This window comes from Coregonus lavaretus (genome assembly GCF_964263955.1).
Source record: "Coregonus lavaretus genome assembly, chromosome: 8".
Taxonomy (NCBI): domain Eukaryota; kingdom Metazoa; phylum Chordata; class Actinopteri; order Salmoniformes; family Salmonidae; genus Coregonus; species Coregonus lavaretus.
This window is the reverse complement of record NC_139995.1, coordinates 40,106,913-40,134,548: the sequence shown is the minus strand read 5'-3', so window position 1 is coordinate 40,134,548 and position 27,636 is coordinate 40,106,913. Positions and strand designations below refer to the sequence as shown.

Sequence of the window (27,636 nt, the reverse complement as noted above, 5' to 3'; positions counted from 1 at the left end):
CATGCACAAAGTAGATGTCCTAACCGACTTGCCAAAACTATAGTTGGTTAACAAGAAATGTGTGGAGTGGTTGAAAAACGAGTTTTAATGACTCCAACCTAAGTGTACAGTGAGGGAAAAAAGTATTTGATCCCCTGCTGATTTTGTACGTTTGCCCACTGACAAAGACATGATCAGTCTATAAGTTTAATGGTAGGTTTATTTGAACAGTGAGAGACAGAATAACAACAAAAAACAGGGAAATGGAAAGGGAGCCTGTGACGCGATTTTCGCTTTTGGATGTTAATAAGCCGACACTCCAACTTAACTCCTCCTCCACATTTATTGGATTGGTTCAACAGTGCAGAATCTTTTTATTTTTCTCTCTCGTCAGGACCAGAAAGAAAGAATTACAATTTATTTTACGCCTGCTACGTTAGGTTATAATGTCAATGACGGTACTCATTGACATTATACTACTGATTGAGTATTCCTTGCTAATAGCACTGCACACTATACTGTACAGTTGAAGTCGGAAGTTTACATACAGTGAGGGAAAAAAGTATTTGATCTCCTGCTGATTTTGTACGTTTGCCCACTGACAAAGACATGATCAGTCTATAATTTTAATGGTAGGTTTATTTGAACAGTGAGAGACAGAATAACAACAACAAAAATCCAGAAAAACGCATGTAAATTTTTTTATAAAATGATTTGCATTTTAATGAGGGAAATAAGTATTTGATCCCTCTGCAAAACATGACTTAGTACTTGGTGGCAAAACCCTTGTTGGCAATCACAGAGGTCAGATGTTTCTTGTAGTTGGCCACCAGGTTTGCACACATCTCAGGAGGGATTTTGTCCCACTCCTCTTTGCAGATCTTCTCCAAGTCATTAAGGTTTCGAGGCTGACGTTTGGCAACTCGAACCTTCAGCTCCCTCCACAGATTTTCTATGGGATTAAGGTCTGGAGACTGGCTAGGCCACTCCAGGACCTTAAGGTGCTTCTTCTTGAGCCACTCCTTTGTTGCCTTGGCCGTGTGTTTTGGGTCATTGTCATGCTGGAATACCCATCCATGACCCATTTTCAATGCCCTGGCTGAGGGAAGGTAGGTTCTCACCCAAGATTTGACGGTACATGGCCCCGTCCATCGTCCCTTTGATGCGGTGAAGTTGTCCTGTCCCCTTAGCAGAAAAACACCCCCAAAGCATAATGTTTCCACCTCCATGTATGACGGTGGGGATGGTGTTCTTGGGGTCATAGGCAGCATTCCTCCTCCTCCAAACACGGCAAGTTGAGTTGATGCCAAAGACCTCGATTTTGGTCTCATCTGACCACAACACTTTCACCCAGTTCTCCTCTGAATCATTCAGATGGTCATTGGCAAACTTCAGACGGGCCTGTATATGTGCTTTCTTGAGCAGGGGGACCTTGCGGGCGCTGCAGGATTTCCGTCCTTCATGGCGTAGTGTGTTACCAATTGTTTTCTTGGTGACTATGGTCCCAGCTGCCTTGAGATCATTGACAAGATCCTCCCGTGTAGTTCTGGGCTGATTCCTCACCGTTCTCATGATCATTGCAACTCCACGAGGTGAGATCTTGCATGGAGCCCCAGGCTGAGGGAGATTGACAGTTATTTTGTGTTTCTTCCATTTGCGAATAATCGCACCAACTGTTGTCACCTTCTCACCAAGCTGCTTGCCGATGGTCTTGTAGCCCATTCCAGCCTTGTGTAGGTCTACAATCTTGTCCCTGACATCTTTGGAGAGCTCTTTGGTTTTGGCCATGGTGGAGAGTTTGGAATCTGATTGATTGATTGCTTCTGTGGACAGGTGTCTTTTATACAGGTAACAAGCTGAGATTAGGAAATCTTTCTGATTGAGAGGGGGTCAAATACTTATTTCCCTCATTAAAATGCAAATCAATTCATAACATTTTTGACATGCATTTTTCTGGATTTTGTTGTTGTTATTCTGTCTCTCACTGTTCAAATAAACCTACCATTAAAATTATAGACTGATCATTTCTTTGTCAGTGGGCAAACGTACAAAATCAGCAGGGGATCAAATACTTTTTTCCCTCACTGTATGTAAACTTACGACTTCAACTGTACAGTATAGTTTGCAGTGCTATTAGCAAGGAATACTCAATCAGTAGTATAATGTCAATGAGTACCGTCATTGACATTATAACCTAACGTAGCAGGCGTAAAATAAATTGTGTTTCTTTCTTTCTGGTCCTGACGAGAGAGAAAAATAAAACGATTCTGCACTGTTGAACCAATCCAATAAATGTGGAGGAGGAGTTAAGTTGGAGTGTCGGCTTATTAACATCCAAAAGCGAAAATCGCGTAACAGGCTCCCTTTCCATTTCCCTTGGATGCGTTGACCCCGCAGAGGGTGGTCACAGTACAGTAAGTGCAGACTTTAAGGCTGAACTTGGCCAAGCCATCCTTACACGAACTTTCACTTGACCTGACTATGTATTGCCATGCTTATCATCCTCGTTGTCTTTTAAGCAGACTCCTCTATTGTCAATTTGTTTTAGTTGAGACTATATGGATGAGATACAGTGTAGGCTACCAGAGGACTAGGACTGGGAACAAATGGAGAATGTCTCAGTTTCTCCCTCCTCACATTAAATGGTCATAATTTTTTCTGACTTTCACAGACGGGAGCCAAGTGCTGCACTCACTTGGCTGTTTGAATCTCCACATTTAATAATTCCATCCATGCCTCCCTCCCTCGCTCCTTCCCGCCAGCGTCCATTTCTGACAAGTGTTATTGTATTTTTAGAGGGACAAATTGTCCCTCCAATTCATGGACCATGTCTTCAAGTTTACTCTAAATAAACTTGAAGACATATGAAGTCCATAAATTAAACTAAGATCTTTCATCTTCACATAATGTTGGGTGGAAATAGTCAGCTTCTAAATATGCTGTGTTAGCTCTGTCTTCCCAGTAATGTTGAATAATACAATATGCTTCTAATCTAATGATGTGATACAGAATGATTGCCTATATTCTATCTATGTTTAATCAGAAGCATTGTAGTGGCTCATTCCTCCTGCTAGGAAACAGGATATGAATCCCAAATGACACCCTATTCTTTATTTAGTGCACTACTTTTGACCAGGGCCTATCTATTCTTTATTTAGTGCACTACTTTTGACCAGGGCCTATAGTGCTCTGTTCAAAAGTAGTGCACTATATAGGGAATAGGATGCCATTTAGGATGCAGTCAGGCAGGCAGTAAGTCACCTCTACCGACTAATGAACAGATGTGCACTGCATCTCCAGTTTCCATGCAGTGTTGTGCCAGTGTCAACTGTCCAGTGCTGCAGTGCAGTGCAGATCACTGCAGTGGTGCTCCCCTCCTAGTACCAGTGATCTGTTATCTGCAATGGACAGCTCAGAAACAGCTCTAACAGTATATAACCTCTATAACAACTTCTTAGACTCTATAATTCTGCCAAGATAGTTTACTTTTGATTCAGAGCAGAGCTACTTGCTGGGTTGGGCCCCAATTGAGTTCCTGGCAGCAGGCTGTATGTCCAGGATCAATCATTCACATCCTCCACCACAGATAGGGAAGCTATGGTGAAGTATTAATCAAAGGATCCTGGATATAAAGGATCAGAGCCCCAGAGGTGTGGACTATGGAGTAGTCTAGGCTACCTGGAGCATCACATTAAAGCTAGTCTTTTTTAGCTCTCCAAGCCAGGAACTTATTTCCTTATTATTTTATTCTCTGGTTTGACATCTTTTCCCTTGTCTGGTTGGAGAGAGAGGTGCAGGAGTCAGGAGCCCTTTTTGTGCAGACTCATCCCAAGTCACTTGTTCATTACTCAACCTGTGGTTATTGATGTTTGTAGATAAGACTAGAGGTTCCTTACCAAATAGGCTTTTGATTGTGAAGTTATAGGACGAAAGAGGCATGCTTAGCAAAAGATCATAGTAGAAAAGATAACTCCCACTCACACAATATTACCTCAGCATGCTTAGCAGAAGATGCCTATCTGACCGTATGTGAAGTTATATAAAGAGAGGTGCATGCTCAGCCAAAGACTTCTATCTGACTGTGATAGTGAGAGTTAGTTTCCTTCTTGCAGCGTGTTCTACTTCCTTCTTCTGCAGGAAATGAACAGAATGTGTTAAACGTTTATCTCACCTCCACATCCAGGCTTCTTCTCACCTCCAGGCTTTCATTTAAAAACACCTCACTTGATCTGCTGTTAATTTCTACACTATAGTATCTGTTTACCTACACTGGATTCCAAAAGCTAAACGATAGTGACAGCAAAGTACAGTGGCTTGCAAAAGTATTCACCCCCCTTGGCATTTTTCCTATTTTGTTGCCTTACAACCTGGAATTAAAATTGATTTTTGGGGGGGGTTTGTATCATTTCATTTACACAACATGCCTACCACTTTGAAGATGCAAAATATTTTGTATTGTGAAACAAACAAGAAATAAGACAAATAAACTGAAAACTTGAGCGTGCATAACTATTCACCCCCCCCCCCCCCCCCCCCCACTGGGATTCTTGCCCATTATTCAAGGCAAAGCTGCTCCAGCTCCTTCAAGTTGGATGGGTTCCGCTGGTGTACAGAAATCTTTAAGTCATACCACAGATTCTCAATTGGATTGAGGTCTGGGCTTTGACTAGGCCATTCCAAGACATTTAAATGTTTCCCCTTAAACCACTTGAGTGTTGCTTTAGAAGTATGCTTAGTGTCATTGTCCTGCTGGAAGGTGAACCTCCGTCCCAGTCTCAAATCTCTGGAAGACTGAAACAGGTTTCCCTCAAGAATTTCCCTGTATTTAGCGCCATCCATCATTCCTTCAATTCCGACCAGTTTCCCAGTCCCTGTCGATGAAAAACATCCCCACAGCATGAATGTCACGATCGTCTACCAATGAGGAGGACCAAGGCGCAGCGTTGAATGCGAACATTTTATTTTATCAAGATGATCACACGATCAAAACAACAAAAACGAAACGTGACGTCCCTGGTTACATAAACCAACAAACACGGAACAAGAAACCACAAACACAAAGTGAAAAGACAGACAGTTAAATATGGCTCCCAATCAGAGACAACCAGCTGACACTCGTTGCCTCTGATTGGGAGTCACTCAGGCCAACATAGATATACAAACATAGACTTACACACCCTGGCTCAACATAACATAGTCCCCAGAGCCAGGGCGTGACAGTACCCCCCCCCAAAGGCGCGGACTCCGACCGCGCCAAACAACCACAACAGGGGAGGGACCGGGTGGGCACTCCGCCTCGGCGGCGGATCCGGCTCCGGACATGCTGGCTTGGTGCGTGGAGGAGGAACGGGCCTTACCAGGCTGACGACGCACACCGTAGGCTTGGTGCGTGGAGCAGGGACAGGCCGGACTGGGCTGACGAAGCACACCACTGACTTGGTGCGGGGAGCAGGAACGGGCCGGACCGGGCTGACGAAGCGCACCCCTGACTTGGTGCGGGGAGCAGGAATGAGCCGGACCGGGCTGACGACGCGCACCACTGACTTGGTGCGGGGAGCTTGGATGGGCCGGACTGGGCTGGTGACGCGCACCACCGACTTGGTGCGGAGAGCAGGAACGGGCCGGACAGGGCTGACGAACCGCCCCACAGACTTGGTGCGGGGAGCAGGAATGGGCCGGACTGGGCTGGCGACGCGCACCACAGACTTGGTGCGGAGAGCAGGAACAGGCCGGACAGGGCTGGTGACGCGCACCACAGACTTGGTGCGGGGAGCAGGAATGAGCCGGACCGGGCTGACAACGCGCACCACTGACTTGGTGCGGCGAGCTTGGATGGGCCGGACTGGGCTGGCGACGCGCACCACAGACTTGGTGGGAGTGGCAGGAACAGGCCGGCCCGTACTGGGAACACACACCACTGGCCCTACGTGGGGATCAGGAACAGGCCGGACCGGACTGGCAACACACGCCAGTACCTCTCGCCGTGCCTCTACAACCTCCTTCCCCCTGGTGACCAGTGACTCCCGTAACCTGGCGGCCTCCTCTGCCAACCCGCTGGACCGCTCTATCGCGGCCTCCTGCTGCCCCGACGTCGTGAGCCCCCCCCTAAAAAATTTCTGGGGGTCTCTCCTCCCCGTGGGCCAGGCCTCCATCATTCTCGCCAGACTCTCACCCCACTGCTCCAAAGTCCAACCTCTCTCGTCTTCTCTTGGCTTGGCCCAGTCGAGACTCCTACTCCACTGCTCCCAAGTCCATCCTCTCTCTTCTTCACGCTGCTTGGTCCTGTTATGGTGGTTTCTTCTGTCACGATCGTCTACCAATGAGGAGGACCAAGGCGCAGCGTTGAATGCGAACATTTTATTTTATCAAGATGATCACACGATCAAAACAACAAAAACGAAACGTGACGTCCCTGGTTACATAAACCAACAAACACGGAACAAGAAACCACAAACACAAAGTGAAAAGACAGACAGTTAAATATGGCTCCCAATCAGAGACAACCAGCTGACACTCGTTGCCTCTGATTGGGAGTCACTCAGGCCAACATAGATATACAAACATAGACTTACACACCCTGGCTCAACATAACATAGTCCCCAGAGCCAGGGCGTGACAATGAAGCTGCCACCACCATGCTTCACTGTGGGGATGGTGTTCTCGGGGTGATGAGAGGTGTTGGGTTTGCGCCAGACATAGCGTTTTCCTTGATGGCCAAAAAGCTCAATTCTAGTCTCATCTGACCAGAGTACCTTCTTACATATGTTTGGGAGTCTCCCACATGCCTTTTGGCGAACACCAAATGTGCTTGCTTATTTTTTCTTTAAGCAATGGCTTTTTTCTGGCCATTCTTCCGTAAAGCCCAGCTCTGTGGAGTGTACGGCTTAAAGCGGTCCTATGGACAGATACTCCAATCTCCGCTGTGGAGCTTTGCAGCTCCTTCAGGGTTATCTTTGGTCTTTGTGTTGCCTCTCTGATGAATGCCCTCCTTGCCTGGTCCGTGAGTTTTGGTGGGCGGCCCTCTCTTGGCAGGTTTATTGTGGTGCCATATTCTTTCCATTTTTTAATAATGGACTTAATGGTGCTCATTGGGATGTTCAAAGTTTCTGATATTTTTTTATAACCCAACCCTGATCTGTACTTCTCCACAACTTTGTCCCTGACCTGTTTGGAGAGCTCCTTGGTCTTCATGGTGCTGCTTGCTTGGTGGTGCCCCTTGCTTAGTGGTGTTGCAGACTCTGGTGCCTTTCAGAACAGGTTTATATATACTGAGATCATGTGACACTTAGATTGCACACAGGTGGACTATTTTTAACTAATTATGTGACTTCTGAAGGTAATTGGTTGCACCAGATCTTATTTAGGGGCTTCATAGCAAAGGGGGTGAATACATATGCACGCACCACCTTTCCGTTATTTATTTTTTAGAATTTTTTTCATTTCACTTCACCAATTTGGACTATTTTGTGTATGTACATTACATGAAATCCAAATAAAAATCAATTTAAATTACAGGTTGTAATGCAACAAAATAGGTAAAACACAAGGGGGATGAATAATTTTGCAAGGCACTGTATACTATTGGTTGAATGGGAATGGTTCCATACTGTGGATCAACTGTTAACCGGTTTGAACGACTGGAGGAAAAAATTACTTATTTTCAACCATACTCTTCACCCAAAATTGCTTTTATTTTAATGAGACACTTCATCTACACTGTGATGTTCCTATTGGATGACACTCTGACCTGTGACCTCTAACCTGTTCTTCCAGGAAGGACCAGAACCTGCTGTCAACAGTAAACTGCTGGTACCTGGTTCTGAACCAGACGAGGAGAGAGAGCAGAGACCATGCTACCCTCAGCGACCTCTACAACAATAACGTCATTGTCCGCCTGGCACACGTCGGAGAGGATGTCATCAGACTCTTCAAGAAGGTCAGGAAATAACGTTTATGTTTACTTAATGCTGCTGACAACTTTTAATAGATCACTACAGCATAGCAATTTGAAGATATGTTTAAAGAGTTCCCACAGTTATAATAGTGTCAGTTGGGCAATTAATTTGCCATCCAATACCCCAACCCCCCCGCACACACACACACGTAAACTTTGAGACCTGATAACTGGCTGCCTATACCCCCACTGTGCTGTCATCTGGCTGGGCTAGCACCAATCTGCTCTACATCTGAAGGTCAGACCTACAGCTGGGAGATCAGCCCTATGTGCTATCTCTTCATCTTCCCCACCTTCTTCTCAAACAGCTCTTACACTAAAAGGGCATTATCATAATTTTCACAATTTCACAGTATTATTCCAACCTCATAGTGTGGAAATGTACACTACCGTTCAGAAGTTTGGGGTCACTTATAAATGTCCTTGTTTTCCATGAAAACATACATGAAATTAGTTTGAATAGGAAATATAGCCAAATGAATAGGAAATGTAGTCATTGACAAGGATAGAAATAATGATTTTTAATTGAAATAATAATTGTGTCCTTCAAACTTTGCTTTCGTCAAAGAATCCTCCATTTGCAGCAATTACAGCCTTGCAGACCTTTGCCATTCTAGTTGTCAATTTGTTGAGGTAATCTGAAGAGATTTCACCCTATGCTTCCTGAAGCACCTCCCACAAGTTGGATTGGCTTGATGGGCACTTCTTACGTACCATACGGTCAAGCTGCTCCCACAACAGCTCAATAGGGTTGAGATCCGGTGACTGTGCTGGCCACTCCATTATAGACAGAATACCAGCTGACTGCTTCTTCCCTAAATAGTTATTGCATAGTTTGGAGCTGTGCTTTGGGTCATTGTCCTGTTGTAGGAGGAAATTGGCTCCAATCAAGCGCCGTCCACAGGGTATGGCATGGCGTTGCAAAATGGAGTGATAGCCTTCCTTCTTCAAGATCCCCTTTACCCTGTACAAATCTCCCACTTTACGACCACCAAAGCACTCCCAGACCATCACATTGCCTCCATCATGCTTGAGAGATGGCATCAAGCACTCCTCCAGCATCTTTTCATTTGGTCTTCGTCTCACAAATGTTCTTCTTTGTGATCCGAACACCTCAAACTTTGATTCGTCTGTCCATAACAGATTCTTCCAATCTTCCTCTGTCCAGTGTCTGTGTTCTTTTTCCCATCTTAATCTTTTATTTTTATTGGCCAGTCTGAGATATGGCTTTTTCTTTGCAACTCTGCCTAGAAGGTCAGCATCCCGGAGTCGCCTCTTCACTGTTGACGTTGAGACTGCTGTTTTGCGGGTACTATTTAATGAAGCTGCCAGTTGAGGGCCTGTGAGGCGTCTGTTTCTCAAACTAGACACTAATGTATTTGTCCTTTTGCTCAGTTGTGCACCGGGGCCTCCCACTCCTCTTTCTATTCTGATTAGAGCCAGTTTGCGCTGTTCTGTGAAGGGAATTGTACACAGCGTTATACGAGATCTTCAATTTCTTGGTAATTTCTCGCATGGAATAGCCTTCATTTCTCAGAACAAGAATAGACTGATGAGTTTCAGAAGAAAGTTATTTGTTTCTGGCCATTTTGAGCCTGTAATCGAACCCACAATTGCTGATGCTCCAAATACTCAACTAGTCTCAAGAAGGCCAGTTTTATTGCTTCTTTAATCAGCACAACAGTTTTCAGCTGTGCTAACATAATTGCAAAAGGGTTTTCTAATGATCAATTAGCCTTTTAAAATGATAAACTTGGATTAGCAAACACAACGTGCCATTGGAACACAGGACTGATGGTTGCTGGAAATGGGCCTCTGTACGCTAATGTAGATATTCAATTGAAAATCAGCTGTTTCCAGCTACAATAGCCATTTACAACATTAACAATGTCTACACTGTATTTCTGATCAATTTAATGTTATTTTAATGGACAAAAAAAATGATTTTCTTTCGAAAACAAGGACATTTCTAAGTGACCCCAAACTTTTGAACGGTAGTGTATATAGAAAACACAGGAAAATCACATTTTTGACTGCACTGGGCATTTAAGTATACACATTAGACCAATCAGAGCTGTAAAGCATGTCTGAGAAAGAGAGAGAGAGGGCAGAGCAGAGAGCAGAAAGTGACCATGGTTCAGGGACTACAGTATGATGGAACGATCTGAAGCACAGATCAGTATCGATCCACAGCAACCGGGTGGAGTCTCACATGATTTATGTCCTCTTGGGATGGATACGCTGTCAGGGGTGAGCTGTGATGAGGCTGGGTTACTGTTGCCTGGTGGACTGGGTTTGGCTGAGCTGCCTGGTCGGCAGCTCAGAGAGAGGTGGCTGAGTAAATGCCTGCTGAAAAATTATCAAATGTCTCCCTCAGCAAAAAGTTTAAAGTTGTGGCGTAAAGTTTGTTACAATGCCAAGGCTGATTGTGATATACACACACACCATCTGATTTCAATGCAGAAGCAAATGTTGTGCAACATGAATAAACTAAACTAAAAATAGGGCTTCTACTAATGAATTAACCATTTAAGTTGTCCTTATATGTGTAAATGTAGTGTTGTTGCCATAGCAGCACCTATCTCTCAGAGGAAAATTGAATTAATTAGGCCCAACTCACAGCTGCTGGGCCTAACAACCATGACAACCATGGCAGTGACAACCTACCATCACTGACATACTCCACCCTAAATAATGCACTAACAATACACTTACCTGTGCTTTCACCTGAGGGGTCTGTCTGTAATGTATTGCTGAAGAGGAAAACTGTTCCTGCTGTTGACGACTGTCTGACTTGAGCCCATTTTGATCTGTTTATAATTGTATAATAAGCCTAGTAGTAGTAATTATCATTTTATGGGTTAGATAGAATGATCTATGTGCATTGTATTTGGGCAGAGGGAAAGGGCCCTGTCTCTGAGGGCAATAATTATTCCATAAGGGTTGAATAGGAGCCATGTGTCTGGAGTTAGAGCTGATTGGAATTGCTGTTCTATTACACTGTCTTATATCTTTACTGATTTATATTTATACTCTTAATATGAATTAAGTGTTTATATACTGTATTCTTAGAGATTGAAAGGAGTGTTAGGTTTAGGCTCTTTGTGTATGAGAAGTTTAATTATCTATTGGACTGTAGTATACTATGAATGTGTACTCCCATAACTCAAGGCCTGACTGATAAGAAGACCTGTGAAAGGCATGGAGGAGTGCGAAGGCTCTGGACTTTGGACGCTGGGACATGATAGTCAACATGAGGAACATACTCAGTTCTTGCAGAGACTGATTGTTCATCCTAGACATAAAAGGGGGGTCTAGTTGGAAAGGGGGGCCTAGTCGGAAGTTATAAATATATGTGCTTGTGACCTGTATGTGTGCTTTTTGCAGCTGCAACAATCTACAGTAGCTTGAGTTTTCTTGGAGTCTATCTGGATTATTGTACCAGAAATTGGAACCGAACACTACTTTTACAGGATTTCTTAAACTACTCTGCACTAGCTGCCTTCCATACTTCCTCATCGTGGGCTGTACTTTCTATCGCTGGACATGTCCAATCCATCACAGACACTCCGCTCCTGCGAGTTACAGTAACTGAGTTGGAATCGTGCCTGTGTGGTTTGGATATGGTCAGTAGGAGACATTAGAAATGTCTATTCTTAGCTGCCTGCATGTACACTGCATAGTATTACGTTAGGCCTTTTCACAAATAGAGGAAAACAACATTTCACACTGTTCAGTCATCTCTCAGAAACAGACACATACCCAAGGGAAACACATATCTCCCATACAGACACATACCCAAGGGAACACATCTCTCCCATACAGACACATACCCAAGGGAAACAGATGTATTCATGCCTCAGTGAAACAAAGCCAGGTCTGTTCATGGTAAATATGTTCTTCCTGTCACCTGTGAGATTGATTCACATGCCTGTTGTTCCTGTTTTTTGTTCCAGAGCAAAGAAATCGGGGTGCAGATGCACGAGGAGTTAGTGAAAGTCACAAACGAGCTATACACTGTGAGTAAACAACAACAATCTCTCTCTTTCTCTCGCTCTCTCTTCCTCTCTCTGTCTCGCTCCACTCGCTCTCTTTCTTTTTTTCTCTCTCTCCTTCTCCCCCCCCATCTGTCTGTACTGTACAGCATCTCTCCTTCCATTCACTCCCCATGTTTGTTAGTTTGCCTGAAGCTAACAGGCTAACTCCATTTGGCTAGGCCCACCTCAGACCCTCTCAGACTATCTGCTCTGTAGTGTCTAGATAGCCCATGACCTGCCCAGAGCAGAATAGCTTTATCAGCACTCAGAAGGTTGCTGTTCTAGCGGTTTGGAGCGTTTGGTCAGTAAGGTGGAAAAAGCCGGCAAGGTGGAAAAATCAAGGCAGTTAACCCCCAACAACAACTGCTCCCTGGGTGCCGTTGACGTGGATGTCGATTAAGGCAGCTCCCGCACCTCTCTGATTCAGAGGGGTTAAATGCATTTCCGTTGAATGCATTCAGTTGTGCAACTGACTAAGTATCTCCCTTACAGCCTTGCTACACAGGTCATTTCGTTCTACACCGGAGGACATGATTTGCGTTTTTCCTCCCGCCGTGAGAGAAGTTGTAGTTGAAGGAGAAACTGTACTTGCCCTTGGCTCTGCTCCAAGCCGACTCAACAGTTTCCCTTGCAGTGGAGGGCTGCTTACTACCAATGTGTCACACTATCATCACATAGTCACATATTCAGCCCATGCTACACAGAATCAAACACAGATCTGTCGTTAAAGTTAATAGGCATCCTTCTTTTCTGTCGATACATTGACTGTGTACATAGAACATGAAGAGTATGCATACACAAGCTTGCACACACACACACACACACACACACACACAATAATGTATGCTTGAACACACTCACACAAGCCTGTCTTTGATGCTTTAGCATCAACTCTCTCACGCCACTAAATCTCACACAAACCACATTGAACCTTCAAAGCCTACCGTTTCTCGCTTTCATGATTTGATCTCAGTACATATATGACCCTATTTCCGTTTTACTCCCCCCCTCTACCACCCTCCCTGCCCGCCTGTTCACTGTCACATACCGTAATGCCCCAGGTTATGTTTCTGTTTGATTTTATGTGTGCCTGTGTGTGTGGTTGTGTGTGTATTTGTGTGTGTGCTTGTGACAAGAAGGTGCTCATTTGTGATATGTGATGCCTATGTTTGGTATGTCTCTGTTACCTTAGATTGTAAACTGTCATGGTCAAAACATATTGAGTTTGAGTTAATTTGTATTTTTACAGGGACAGTGCACAGTAATCAACGTTTCAGTAAAAGTGCTGTTTTATCCAGCCGGCTAATTTTCAACCGCAGACCCTGGGCAGGTTATTAAAAACAATTACAATAACAATACAGACAAACAATGAGCAGTGAGCACATGCAGAGCAACGTAGGACAAGCAACACGTAGCAAGCAGACAGACAGAGCATTAGCACAAAAAGCATTGATTGATTCAATGGTTGTAAAGATGGGGAGAGGTCTGTCGGTGATAGAGATGCACTGCTTTCTTGACACCACAGTACACAAAGCAAGTCCTGCAGGCTCTAGTTTTATCTTATCTTATCTTGATTATTGTCCAGTCATATGGTCAGGTGCTGCAAAGAAAGACCTTTGTTAAGCTGCAGCTGGCCCAGAACAGAGTTGCACGTTTTGCTCTTCATTGTAATCAGAGGGCTAATATCAATACTATTTATGCCAGCCTCTCTTGGCTAAGAGTTGAGGAAAGACTGACTGCATCGCTTCTTGTTTTTATAAGAAACGTTCATGTGTTGTAAATGTCAAATGTTTTGCATAGTCAACTTACACACAGCACTGACACACACACTTACCCCACCAGACATGCCACCAGGGGTCTTTTCACAGTCCCCAAATCCAGAACAAATTCAAGAAAGCGTACAGTATTATATCAAGCCATTATTGCATGGAACTCCGTTCCATCTCATATTGCTCAAATGAACAGCAAATCTGGATAAAAATAAACAGATAAAGCAACACCCCACGGCACAACGCCTCTCCCCCATGTGACCTACTTGTTGTGTGTATTTACTGACATGTAACTGATAGATGCACAAACAAACACACACACACACGTTAATGTTTTTAAGCGTACAGTACCAGTCAAAAGTTTGGACACACCTACTCATTCAAGGGTTTTTCTTTATTTTTACTATTTTCTACATTGTAGAATAATATTGAAGACATCAACACTATGAGATAACACATATGGAATCATGTAGTAACCAAAAAAAGTGTTAAAAAAAAAAAAATATATATATTTTATATTTGAGATTCTTCAAAGTAGCCACCCTTTGCCTTGGTGACAGCTTTGCACACTCTTGGCATTCTCTCAACCAGCTTCATGAGAAATGCTTTTCCAACAGTCTTGAAGGAGTTCCCACATATGTTGAGCACTTGTTGGCTGCTTTTCCTTCACTGCTTTTCCTTCATTGCTTATTTGAGCTGTTCTTGCCATAATATGGACTTGGTCTTTTACCAAATAGGGCTATCTTCTGTATAACACCCCTACCTTGTCACAACACAACTGATTGGCTCAAACGCATTAAGAAGGAAAGGAATTCCACAAATTAACTTTTAAAAAGGCACACCTGTTAATTGAAATGCATTCCAGGTGACTACCTCATGAAGCTGGTTGAGAGAATGCCAAGAGTGTGCAAAGCTGTCATCAAGGCAAAGGGTGGCTACTTTGAAGAATCTCACATTTCAAATATATTTTGATTTATTTAACACTTTCTTGGTTACTACATGATTCCATATATGTTATTTCATCGTTTTGATGTCTTCACTATTATTCTACAATGTAGAAAATAGTAAAAATAAAGAAAAACCCTGGAATGAGTAGGTGTGTCCAAATCTTTGACTGGTACTGTATGTGAATTGTAATGTATTTTGTCTGTAATGTATTTTTTGTTGCGTGTCGGACCCCAGTAAGACTAGCTGTCACTATTGGCGTCGGCTAATGGGGATCCTAATACAAATCACAACAACAAAAAACACACAAAAAACACACCGTATCGTCTCTAACAGCTGTGCAGCCAGTGTCCTGGAAACAAATCAGTATGTAGAGAATTACATTGTACACCAGCAGATTCCAGCCACATTCCATTCCATTCCAATTATATTACAATGATCCCGGCTGGGCCAAATGATCCAGGCTCTGTCGTAGCCGGCCGCGACCGGGAGACCCATGGGGCGGCGCACAATTGGCCCAGCGTCGTTCAGGGTAGGGTAGGGTAGGGAATGGCCGGCAGGGATGTAGCTCAGTTGGTAGAGCATGGCGTTTGCAACGCCAGGGTTGTGGGTTCGATTCCCACGGGGTCCCATTATGAAAAATAAAAATATATAATGTATGCACTCACTAACTGTAAGTCGCTCTGGATAAGAGCGTCTGCTAAATGACTAAAATGTGTTAAAAAAAAAGTGTAATCCCGTTTGTTTGTTGTGGTTGAATTGTAAATCGAATGGCTGTTACTGACTAGTGTGGACACGTGCAGTCTGTCCATTGACATCCTTGAGATATATATTGATGTGCTGTTAGCAGGTCAGTGTGCATTGGAAAATAACACTATCACACTGTGCAACAGCCAGCAGGCATTGCTACATGAAACCCATAGTCATGCTGTGACTTAAAATACATGGCTTAAGGGCCACAGGAGAATGATTCTGCATGACATGCAGCATAATACATTATGATGCAGATGTTCATTGATTGGCCTTTTATCATGTGTATGATTTCTAAACAGCTTTCTCTCTGTATGTCTTATAATTATATGTTCATGTACACGCAGTAGGTGACAACATTCATAACTAGTACTTGTACAGTGCCTTCAGAAAGTATTCACATTCCTTGGCTTTTTCCAAATGTTGTTGTTATACAGACAGAATTTTAAATGGATTAAATTTAGATTTTTTTTGTCACTGGCCTACACACAATACCCCATAATGTCAAAGTGGAATTATGTTTTTCAATTTTTTTACTAATTAATTACAAATGAAAAGCTGAAATGTCTTCAGTCAATAAGTATTCAACCCCTTTGTTATGGCAAGCCTAATAAATTCAAGAGTAAAAATGTGCTGAACAAGTCACATAATAGGTTGCATGGACTGTGTGCAATAATAGTGTTTAACATGATTTTGGAATGACTACCTCATCATTGTACCCCACACATACAATTATCTGTAAGGTCCCTCAGTCGAGCAGTGAATTTCAAACACAGATTCAAACACAAAGACCAGAGTTGCCGGAGATTAAGGAAACCGCTCAGGGATTTCACCATGAGGCCAATGGTGACTTTAAAACAGTTACAGAGTTTAATGGCTGTGATAGGAGAAAACTGTGGATGGATCAACAACATTGTAGTTACTTCACAATACTAACCTAATTGACAGAGTGAAAAGAAGGAAGCCTGTACAGAATAAAAATATTAGAAAACATGCATCCTGTTTGCAACAAGGCACTAAAGTAATACTGCAAAAAAATGTGGCAAAGCATTTAACCTTTTGTCCTGAATACAAAGTGCTATGTTTGGGGCAAATCCAATACAACACATTACTGAGCACCACTCTCCTATTTTCAAGCACAATGGTGGCTGCATCATGTTATGGGTATGCTTGTAATCGTGAAGGACTGGGGAGTTTTTCAGGATAAAAAAGAAATGGAATGGAGCTAAGCACAGGCAATATCCTAGAGGAAAATCTAGTTCAGTCAGCTTTCCACCAGACACTGGGAGATTAATTCACCTTTCAGCAGGACAATAACCTAAAACCCAAGGCCAAATCTACACTGGAGTTGCTTACCAAGAAGACAGTGAATGTTCTTGAGTGGCCGAGTTACAGTTTTGACTTAAATCTACTTGAAAATCTATGACCTGAAAATGGTTATCCAATTTGACAGAGCTTTAAGAATTTTGAAAATAATAATAGGCAAATGTTGCACAATCCAGGTGTGGAAATATCTTAGAGATGTACCCAGAAAGACTCATAGCTGTAATCGCTGCGAAAGGTGCTTCTACAAAGTATTGACTCAGGGGTCTGTATACTTACGTAAATTACATATTTCTGTATTTCATTTTCAATAAATTTGCCTAAAAATCTAAAAAATTATGTGTAGATGGATATTGTGTGTAGATGGGTGAGACAAACATTAATTTAATCCATTTTGAATTCAGGCTGTAACACAACAAAATGGGGAATAAGTCAAGGAGTATGAATACTTTCTGAAGGCACTGTACATACTTGTACATGTTTTATGTACTGTACTGATGTATCATGCACAATGTGAGAGCTTTTCTTTAACATGACTCCAGCCTGATCTGGCTTCCAGTCAGAATCAAGGGCTCCTCTTTTGTTTCCCACCCATCAGCAGTCAGAGGAAAAAGGAAAGGTTCTCTATTACATAGCTAGAGGAAAGGTTCTCTGTAACAACCAGTACCATGTGAGGACCTAACAGTGTGTGCCATAAGCGCATCTGAAGTATCCTATAAGGTATAACTTTTTTTAAAAATGTTTTAGGGTGTAGAGGAATGGTTCTCTATCTCAACTAGAGGAAAGGTTCTCTGTAACTCAGCTAGAGGAAAGGTTCTGTGTAATGTAAGTAGAGGAAAGGTTCTCTGTAACTTGGCTACGACAGACTTCCTGTTGATTGATTTCACTTGCTCTCTCCTCACATGTATTACTTAAATCAGAGTTGTTAGGAGACCTGTACGTTTTTTAAATAAATACGTTTTAGGTGTGAAGGGACAGGAAATCAATAGAGGTAACCTAGTATTAGCACTCAGTCACACATCTGACAGTAGCTGTCTTTCTGTGTTCTTATTCAGTGTACAGTATACAGGTGGATTTATATGCTGAATCCTCTTTAGATATACTCCTGAGTGGCGCAGTGGTCTAAGGCACTGCATCACAGTGCTAACTGTGCCACTAGAGATCCTGGTTCGAATCCAGGCTCTGTCGCAGCCGGCCGCGACCGGGAGACTCATGGGCGGCGCACAATTGGCCCAGCGTCGTCCAGGGTAGGGGAGGGAATGGCCGGCAGGGATGTAGCTCAGTTGATAGAGCATGGTGTTTGCGACGCCAGGGTTGTGGGTTCGATTCCCACGGGGGGCCAGTATAAAAAATATATGTATTCACTAACTGTAAGTCGCTCTGGATAAGAGCGTCTGCTAAATGACTAAAAATGTAAAAATGTAAAATATGCATGTCTAACCAATCTTCCATTTATATTAAAGAGAATGAATGGGATCTTAAGTACTTACAAATTCACAACATATTGTACAAATTGAAATTCGTAACATATCATACGAATTGCAGGGGGAAATTATAATAATTATTTTAGAAATAACATTTTCAGGACGTTACATATCATACGAAATGGATGACGTTGTACACAATTTGTGATGAGTGTGATTAGAAGGAGTCAGGCGCAGGAGGGTAAATCACCGAATACAGAGTACAGAAATGCCTAGACGGCGTGAGAATGCCCTGTCCATAAAGTTCCCAGCTGCGCCTGAATCGACTAGCGCCTTACACTGGGGAACTACCATGTGATCAGGAAAGTAGATGAGTAGGGTATAGTGCGCAGCAGAGGGCTCTGAACGAGTGTGAGTGTTCGATACCTGGGGTGATGCGAGAGTGCCCTGCCTGCCACATCCAGACCCAAAAGAGCGTTGATGACAACGTGTGGTGTACTGTCCCTTCGTGCCACCAGAGTGGCACTGTCGCTGTCATCCTCCGCTCTCTCGGACGGCGGCTCCACCCAGCTCCATCAGCTCGGGATCCAAGTCGGCTGGGGTGGGAACGGGCAGACCCCTTCCAGGACGTCCCCTGGCTGCCAGCAGGTTGTCTAAACGGATGGCCATGTCCACCAGTTGCGTGAAGGACAACATGGTGTCCCGGCAGGCTAGCTCCCGTCGGACGTCCTCCCGCAGATGGCACCGGAAATGGTCGATCAGGGCTTGCTCGTTCCACCCGACCAATTGTGCACAATTTTCGGGGACCTGTTTTTGTTCATGAGCGCTACTTTCAAACTACTGGCGGAAATTATTTAAAAAATATATACAATTATACAAAAAGTTTGAGTTTCACGCTTATTGTGAGTTTAGTGTATATTGTGTGGTTACTCCATTGCGATAGAGAGTTGCCCTCATGACCAATGTAAACGTCTAGACAAAGAACCTTAAAGTGAACTTAGTTGAGTATGTTTTGTGTCCTGGGCAGGTGATGAAGACATACCACATGTACCACACAGAGAGCATCAGCGCAGAGAGCAAGTTGAAGGAGGTGGAGAAACAGGGAGAAAAGCAGATCGGCAAGGCCAATGATGTCAGCACCAGCCTCCTGCGCCATGACGACCGCCAACAGCGACACAGCTCCGTCAAGAAGATAGAGAAGATGAAGGAAAAGGTGTGGCTTGGGCTGTGTGTGTGTTTTTGTGTGTGTCAAATGTATGTAAAAGCTCAGAGAACTTGGATGCATTAGCCTCTGAAATTTCATGAGTGAATGTATACAGTAATGAGCAAAAAATGTTAAGTGGTTTTGTTGCCATGGTAAGACTAGACCTCTATTGTCTCATATGGCACATGCAAAGTATTTAGATAAAATTAGACCTATCTAGATGGAACAAACTGTATTACATCTTTAGTATACAAATCCATTTACAGATAGATCTTCTATGGTATACTGACTGATGACTCTCTCTTTCTCTCTCTCTCTCTCTCTCACTCGCTCTCTCTCTCTCTCTCTCTCTCTCTCTCTCTCTCTCTCTCTCTCTCTCTCTCTCTCTCTCTCTCTCTCTCTCTCTCTCTCTCTCTCTCTCTCTCTCTCTCTCTCTCTCTCTCTCTCTCTCTCTCTCTCTCTCTCTCTCCTCTCTCTCTCTCTCTCTCTCTCCTCTCTCTCTCTCTCTCTCTCTCTCTCTCTCTCTCTCTCTCTCTCTCTCTCTCTCTCTCTCTCTCTCTCTCTCTCTCTCTCTCTCTCTCTCTCTCTCTCTCTCTCTCTGTCTCTCTCTCCCTCTTCTCTCCCGCTCTCTCCCCAGATCCAAGCCAAGTACTCTGAAAACAAGCTGAAGTGCACTAAAGCGCGGAACGACTATTTGTTGAACCTGGTGGCGACCAATGCTCTGGTGGCCAAATATTACATCCACGATGTCTCTGACATGATAGACGTGAGTGGTACAGTACATGCTGATTCTAACAAAGTGAGAATAGTATAAACACAGGAAAAAATGCATCAATTTCATACACGAAAGCTCAGTAGCATCTTGTAACACATTAGCACCTTTTAACACACATGGTATTTATTCTAAGTTACCGTTCTATTGATTGCAATGAAAAATAGATACAGTAGTTTGATCAACTGAAGCATAGTTGTATCTTGTTACACAGTATCTCCTATTTGTTTGAAGTGACCATTTCATCGATTATATTGTATTGCAATAAATAAATGATACAGTAATAAATAGTTTGATGAATGGAAGCATACTAGCATCATGTAACACATTATCTCTCCCCATTGGTCTGTAGCTAACATTAAGGATTCCCAATGGTGGTAATGCTGTCCATGCCTCTCCCCAGTGCTGTGACCTGGGCTACCATGCCAGCCTGGCACGGACCCTGAGGACCTACCTGTCTGCAGAGTACAGCCTGGAGACGTCCCGCCACGAGGGGCTTGACCAGCTGGAGGGGGCCGTGGATGCCATGGATGTCAAGGGGGACAAACACAGGGTCATGGATATGCACAGCCAGATCTTCTGCCCGCCCGCCCGCTTCGACTACCAGCCACACATGGGCGATGAGGTGAGGGAGGGGTGATTGGAGTGGTGATTGTGCCTCCCACTATGTCTGTGTTTCCTCTGTCTGGTCCTGTGTGGCTTGCATCAGCGATGCCAGCGTCTTGGGATCAGTTCCATTCTGGGATCCCAAACAAACACTACTGTAAGTTCTCTCTCTCTCTCTCTCTCTCTCTCTCTCTCTCTCTCTCTCTCCCTCCCTCCCTCCCTACTAGGTGTGTCAGGTGAGTGCCCAGCAGCCGGTACAGATAGAGCTCCTGATGCGTCACCACCAGCTCCAGTCCCGCCTGGCCACGCTCAAGATCGAGAACGAGGAGGTGAGCTCTAAAACCCTGACCCTAACCCTAAACCTGTTACATTATCAGTCTGTCAACTCACCACCTGGGCCATGTTCAGTAGGTAAAATTGTGGAACATTTGCCTGCTGCCTGTCTGCCTGTCTGCCTGCCTGCCTGCCTGCCTCACTCTGCTGCTTCAGTCAGACAGATGTTTGTAAAGGTCACCATATCGCTCCTATGAATATGGAGGTGCTCTGTTCATTCAGCCACTTCCTCGGTACCTCTCACATTGACAGAACACAATTTGTCGTTCTATTTATCTTCACACAGTCACACGCGCAACCAGATGTCCCCTACCAGGCTGACTGATTTATACATTATACAGTGGGGGAAAAAAGTATTTAGTCAGCCACCAATTGTGCAAGTTCTCCCACTTAAAAAGATGAGAGAGGCCTGTAATTTTCATCATAGGTATTTATTTGCAAATTATGGTGGAAAATAAGTATTTGGTCAATAACAAAAGTTTCTCAATACTTTGTTATATACCCTTTGTTGGCAATGACACAGGTCAAACATTTTCTGTAAGTCTTCACAAGGTTTTCACACACTGTTGCTGGTATTTTGGCCCATTCCTCCATGAAGATCTCCTCTAGAGCAGTGATGTTTTGGGGCTGTCGCTGGGCAACACGGACTTTCAACTCCCTACAAAGATTTTCTATGGGGTTGAGATCTGGAGACTGGCTAGGCCACTCCAGGACCTTGAAATGCTTCTTACGAAGCCACTCCTTCGTTGCCCGGGCGGTGTGTTTGGGATCATTGTCATGCTGAAAGACCCAGCCACGTTTCATCTTCAATGCCCTTGCTGATGGAAGGAGGTTTTCACTCAAAATCACACGATACATGGCCCCATTCATTCTTTCCTTTACATGGATCAGTCGTCCTGGTCCCTTTGCAGAAAAACAGCCCCAAAGCATGATGTTTCCACCCCCATGCTTCACAGTAGGTATGGTGTTCTTTGGATGCAACTCAGCATTCTTTGTCCTCCAAACACGATGAGTTGAGTTTTTACCAAAAAGTTCTATTTTGGTTTCATCTGACCATATGACATTCTCCCAATCCTCTTCTGGATCATCCAAATGCACTCTAGCAAACTTCAGACGGACCTGGACATGTACTGGCTTAAGCAGGGGGACATGTCTGGCACTGCAGGATTTGAGTCCCTGGCGGCGTAGTGAGTTACTGATGGTAGGCTTTGTTACTTTGGTCCCAGCTCTCTGCAGGTCATTCACTAGGTCCCCCCATGTGGTTCTGGGATTTTTGCTCACCGTTCTTGTGATCATTTTGACCCCACGGGGTGAGATCTTGCGTGGAGCCCCAGATCAAGGGAGATTATCAGTGGTCTTGTATGTCTTCCATTTCCTAATAATTGCTCCCACAGTTGATTTCTTCAAACCAAGCTGCTTACCTATTGCAGATTCAGTCTTCCCAGCCTGGTGCAGGTCTACAATTTTGTTTCTGGTGTCCTTTGACAGCTCTTTGGTCTTGGCCATAGTGGAGTTTGGAGTGTGACTGTTTGAGGTTGTGGACAGGTGTCTTTTATACTGATAACAAGTTCAAACAGGTGCCATTAATACAGGTAACGAGTGGAGGACAGAGGAGCCTCTTAAAGAAGAAGTTACAGGTCTGTGAGAGCAAGAAATCTTGCTTGTTAGTAGTTGACCAAATACTTATTATCCACCATATTTGCAAATAAATTCATTAAAAATCCTACAATGTGATTTTCTGGAATTTTTTTCCTCAATTTGTCTGTCATAGTTGACGTGTACCTATGATGAAAATTACAGGCCTCTCTCATATTTTTAAGTGGGAGAACTTGCACAATTGGTGGCTGACTAAATACTTTTTTCCCCCTCTGTATGTCGGAAAAAGTCAGTTATAAATTCCTTTGTTCTAATTATAAATAAATTATCATCCAATAGGCTTTGATTACATTTCCAATATCCTCGCCCACGTGGAAATTCAGTAAGAGTAATGTATATGCCAATTATATGATGGTCCGACCGCATTCTGTCCCCTATCAACACTTTTTAAACTTTTGGTGCCAACGAGAATGAGATAAGAAAGAAGTCAAGACGACTAACTTGATTGAGTCTCTGCCATGTATATCTCACTAGATCAGTATATTTAAGCCTCCATATATCTACTAGTTCTAATGTATCCATGACATTCACAATTTCCTTAAGAGCATGTGGGTGATTGTTTGTGGTGTGATTTCCTTTACGGTCCATTGAGCTATTTAAAACAGTATTATAATCCCCCACCATAATAATATTGTCTTGAATTGCTTGCTGGGTTGATAATTTATTTTATATATTGTCAAAGAATTGTGGATCATCATTATTTGGTCCGTAAAGGTTAATGAGCCATATCTGTTTATGGTCCAATAACATATTAAAAATAATCCATCTACCTTGCGTATCTATTTGGACAATTTGCACATTCGGATCGAAATTACTATTAATTAATATCATCACCCCCTTTGAATTTCTTTGCCCATGGGAGAAGTATATCCCCCCCCCCCCCCCCCATTCCTTTTTCCACGCAACTTCATCTCGAATTGTTGAATGAGTTTCCTGTATACAATAGATATTATATTCCTTCTCTTTGAGCCATGTAAATATTGTTCTTCTTTTGTTATTATCAGCTAAGCCATTACAATTAGAACTGGCTATACCTATTTCACCATACACCATAATGAGATACAAGTTTCAAGTCTATTTATCATTATATATGTTTGTAAATTTACCAATAAAAAATACTGTAATGATTGAGTGTCCATATAGCTGTACTGTGATATTTGCATTGCTACGGAGTAACCCTTCAATTGTTCTCCATTAATTCCCCCGCTATATATATATAACTATTTAAAAAAATAAAAATATTTACCATCATTATCAATTAATATGCGTAATAATGTTGGCAGTTCATGCGTAGGATTTTAACATATAACCCGGATTGCCATTGTATTACATTTATTTTATTGACAAGCAAATATTATCCTAGCAAATAATTCCCGTGGTCCATCCCCCCTATGGACTAGTCTTTGTGCCTCTGAACATTTGGTTGTCAATATACAGTTCATCCACCACGAGTGCAACATGTTTCCCTTTTAATCTGTTTTCCTTGAAGATTGGATATAGAACTTTGCGCCTTTCTGCAATCTCCCTCGGGAACTGATCATTCATGCCTATTTTCGTGCCAGCAAGTCTTTCCCCTAGGCTTTTAACCATTGCTTTATCTTAAAAAAAAGCAAATTTGGCAACGATTGGGCGCTCATATATCTGTCCTCTTTTTCCGAAATGGTGTACACGTTCGAGTTGGATTTTATCGACAGCCTCGAGTGGGATTTGTAGCGCTGTATGCAGGAAGTCCTTCATAATATTCTCTGTTATTTCTCCCTCCTTTTCCTCAATACCCGTAAGTACTAGATTTTCTCTCATCGATCTAGTTTGGATGTCTAGTAAGGCTTCTCTCAGAAGGTTGTTCTCCTTTTTAAGTTCCCTAACGTCCGTTTCCATCTTAGAGACTGTCACTTTTAATTTTTTGGTTTCTTTCTCCATTACCAAAGCTTTTTCGTCACTCATTTTGTCACGCCCTGGCTCTGGGGACTCTAATATGTTGAGCCAGGGTGTGTAAAGTCTATGTGTTTTGGTTCTAGGTTTCACATTCTAGTATTGTTTGTCTATGTTGGCCAGTGTGGTTCTCAATCAGAGGCAACGTGATTCAGCTGTTGCTTGTTGTCTCTGATTGAGAACCATACTTTAGCAGCCTGTTTCCCCACAGAGTTTGTGGGATCTTGTTTCTAGTCTGTTGTGTTTAGACCGTGAACTGTCACGTTTTCGTTTTGGTGTTTTTGATCGTGTCTCAAATAAAGAGTATGTTTGCCTGCAACGCTGCGCCTTGGTCCTCATCTCTTCCCGACGATCGTGACAGAAGATCCCACCAAGACTGGACCAAGCAGCAAGTCCAGGAGCCAGCGCCTGAGAGATCTCTAGCGGATCTCCTTCGCCTCCTCGACTGGGTCAAGCCATGTGAGGAAGAGAGGGGCTTGACGTGGAGGCAGAAGGGCGATAGGCTGGCGAGAAGCATGGAGACCTGGTCCACGGGTAGGAGTGAAGCCCATAAATGTTTTAGGGGGGGGCTAACGCCGTGGACGACGGGGCAGCAGGAGGCCGCCAGGTTACGGGAGTCACTGGTCACCAGGGGGAAGGAGGATGTAGAGGCACGGCGAGAGGTACTGGCGTGTGTTGCCAGTCCGGTCCGGCCTGTTCCTGATCCCCACGTAGGGCCAGTGGTGTGTGTTCCCAGTACGGTCCGGCCTGTTCCTGCCACTCGCACCAAGTCTGTGGTGCGCGTCGCCAGCCCAGTCCGGCCCATGCCTGCTCCCCGCACCAAGTCAGTGGTGCGTTTCGTCAGCGCTGTCCGGCCCGTTCCTGCTCCCCGCACCAAGTCAGTGGTGCGCTTCGTCAGCCCGGCACGGCCCGTTCCTGCTCCCCGCACCAAGTCAGTGGTGCGCTTCGTCAGCCCGGTCCGGCCCGTTCCTGCTCCCCGCACCAAGTCAGTGGTGCGTTTCGTCAGCCCAGCTCGGCCCGTTCCTGCTCCCCGCACCAAGTCAGTGGTGCGCTTCGTCAGCCCGGCACGGCCCGTTCCTGCTCCCCGCACCAAGTCAGTGGTGCGCTTCGTCAGCCCGGTCCGGCCCGCTCCTGCTCCCCGCACCAAGTCAGTGGTGCGCTTCGTCAGCCCGGCACGGCCCGTTCCTGCTCCCCGCACCAAGTCAGTGGTGCGCTTCGTCAGCCCGGTCCGGCCCGCTCCTGCTCCCCGCACCAAGTCAGTGGTGCGTTTCGTCAGCCCGGCTCGGCCCGCTCCTGCTCCCCACACCAAGCCAGTGGTGTGCGTCGTCAGTCCGGCACGGCCCGTGCCTGTTCCACCGGTGGCTGGTCCGGCACCGGTCAGATGCTTCACGCCGGAGCTAGAGCAATCAGCTCCACCAGTGTGCAGTCCAGCTCCGGCCAGCGGGGCCAGACCGGACCAGGGGTACTTTGGGGGGTTGGAGAGGGAGCGGGGATCAAGCCCGGAGCCGGATCCGCCGCCTAAGCGGAGTGCCCACCCGGTCCCTCCCCTGTGGTATTTGGTGGGCGCGGTCGGAGTCCGCGCCTTTAGGGGGGGGTACTGTCACGCCCTGGCTCTGGGGACTCTAATATGTTGAGCCAGGGTGTGTAAAGTCTATGTGTTTTGGTTCTAGGTTTCACATTCTAGTATTGTTTGTCTATGTTGGCCAGTGTGGTTCTCAATCAGAGGCAACGTGATTCAGCTGTTGCTTGTTGTCTCTGATTGAGAACCATACTTTAGCAGCCTGTTTCCCCACAGAGTTTGTGGGATCTTGTTTCTAGTCTGTTGTGTTTAGACCGTGAACTGTCACGTTTTCGTTTTGGTGTTTTTGATCGTGTCTCAAATAAAGAGTATGTTTGCCTGCAACGCTGCGCCTTGGTCCTCATCTCTTCCCGACGATCGTGACACATTTGAAGACTCACTTTCAACTCTTTTTCGTCCTTACTGACCAATTCTAGTATGCCCAATTTGTCATTTATCGACTTCAACAGGTCACTTTCCACACTTACCAGACCCAGTGGTGAAAAGCGTATATCATCTGTATCAGTCGATGAGTCGCGTTTTCTCTTGGATCGGCTCTCCACGCTTATCTTCCGCCATTTTTGGGTGTTGCGTGTTGTTGTAATATTTGTCGATATATTTCTCTAGCCTTATGATCTGTTTTGTGTTATTATCCAGATTGAATTATATTAACTGCGAATATATGAAATGCTAATATTTAGTCTAACTTACTGATTTTGAATATGATGTTTTTATCTTGAGGTGATATGTACCGCTTTCTATTCAATACGCCATCTTGTCTACGCGCGCCCCGCCCTCTAACCTGTCAACATTTCTCCCAAGTTTTCACCATCATTGTAAAGCCCCAGTTATTTTGTTGCTTTGACAAAGTCATACAGTGGGGGAAAAAAGTATTTAGTCAGCCACCAATTGTGCAAGTTTTCCCACTTAAAAAGATGAGAGAGGCCTGTAATTTTCATCATAGGTACACGTCAACTATGACAGACAAATTGAGATTTTTTTTTTCTGAAAATCACATTGTAGGATTTTTAATGAATTTATTTGCAAATTATGGTGGAAAATAAGTATTTGGTCACCTACAAACAAGCAAGATTTCTGGCTCTCACAGACCTGTAACTTCTTCTTTAAGAGGCTCCTCTGTCCTCCACTCGTTACCTGTATTAATGGCACCTGTTTGAACTTGTTATCAGTATAAAAGACACCTGTCCACAACCTCAAACAGTCACACTCCAAACTCCACTATGGCCAAGACCAAAGAGCTGTCAAAGGACACCAGAAACAAAATTGTAGACCTGCACCAGGCTGGGAAGACTGAATCTGCAATAGGTAAGCAGCTTGGTTTGAAGAAATCAACTGTGGGAGCAATTATTAGGAAATGGAAGACATACAAGACC

The 27,636-nt window shown here is 44.2% G+C and overlaps 1 protein-coding gene across 1 annotated transcript in view; it reads left to right on the top strand.

The window, feature by feature from the left end:
* Nucleotides 1–27,636, top strand: part of LOC311134171 (SLIT-ROBO Rho GTPase-activating protein 3-like) — a 97,293-nt gene that overhangs the window by 33,027 nt on the left and 36,630 nt on the right. The window contains exons 3-8 of the mRNA XM_084167782.1: nucleotides 7,753–7,915; nucleotides 11,890–11,952; nucleotides 19,209–19,394; nucleotides 20,023–20,151; nucleotides 20,561–20,782; nucleotides 20,991–21,092. Of these exons, the coding sequence (XP_084023908.1) occupies nucleotides 7,753–7,915; nucleotides 11,890–11,952; nucleotides 19,209–19,394; nucleotides 20,023–20,151; nucleotides 20,561–20,782; nucleotides 20,991–21,092 (865 nt within the window). The remainder of the gene's footprint in view (nucleotides 1–7,752; nucleotides 7,916–11,889; nucleotides 11,953–19,208; nucleotides 19,395–20,022; nucleotides 20,152–20,560; nucleotides 20,783–20,990; nucleotides 21,093–27,636) is intronic.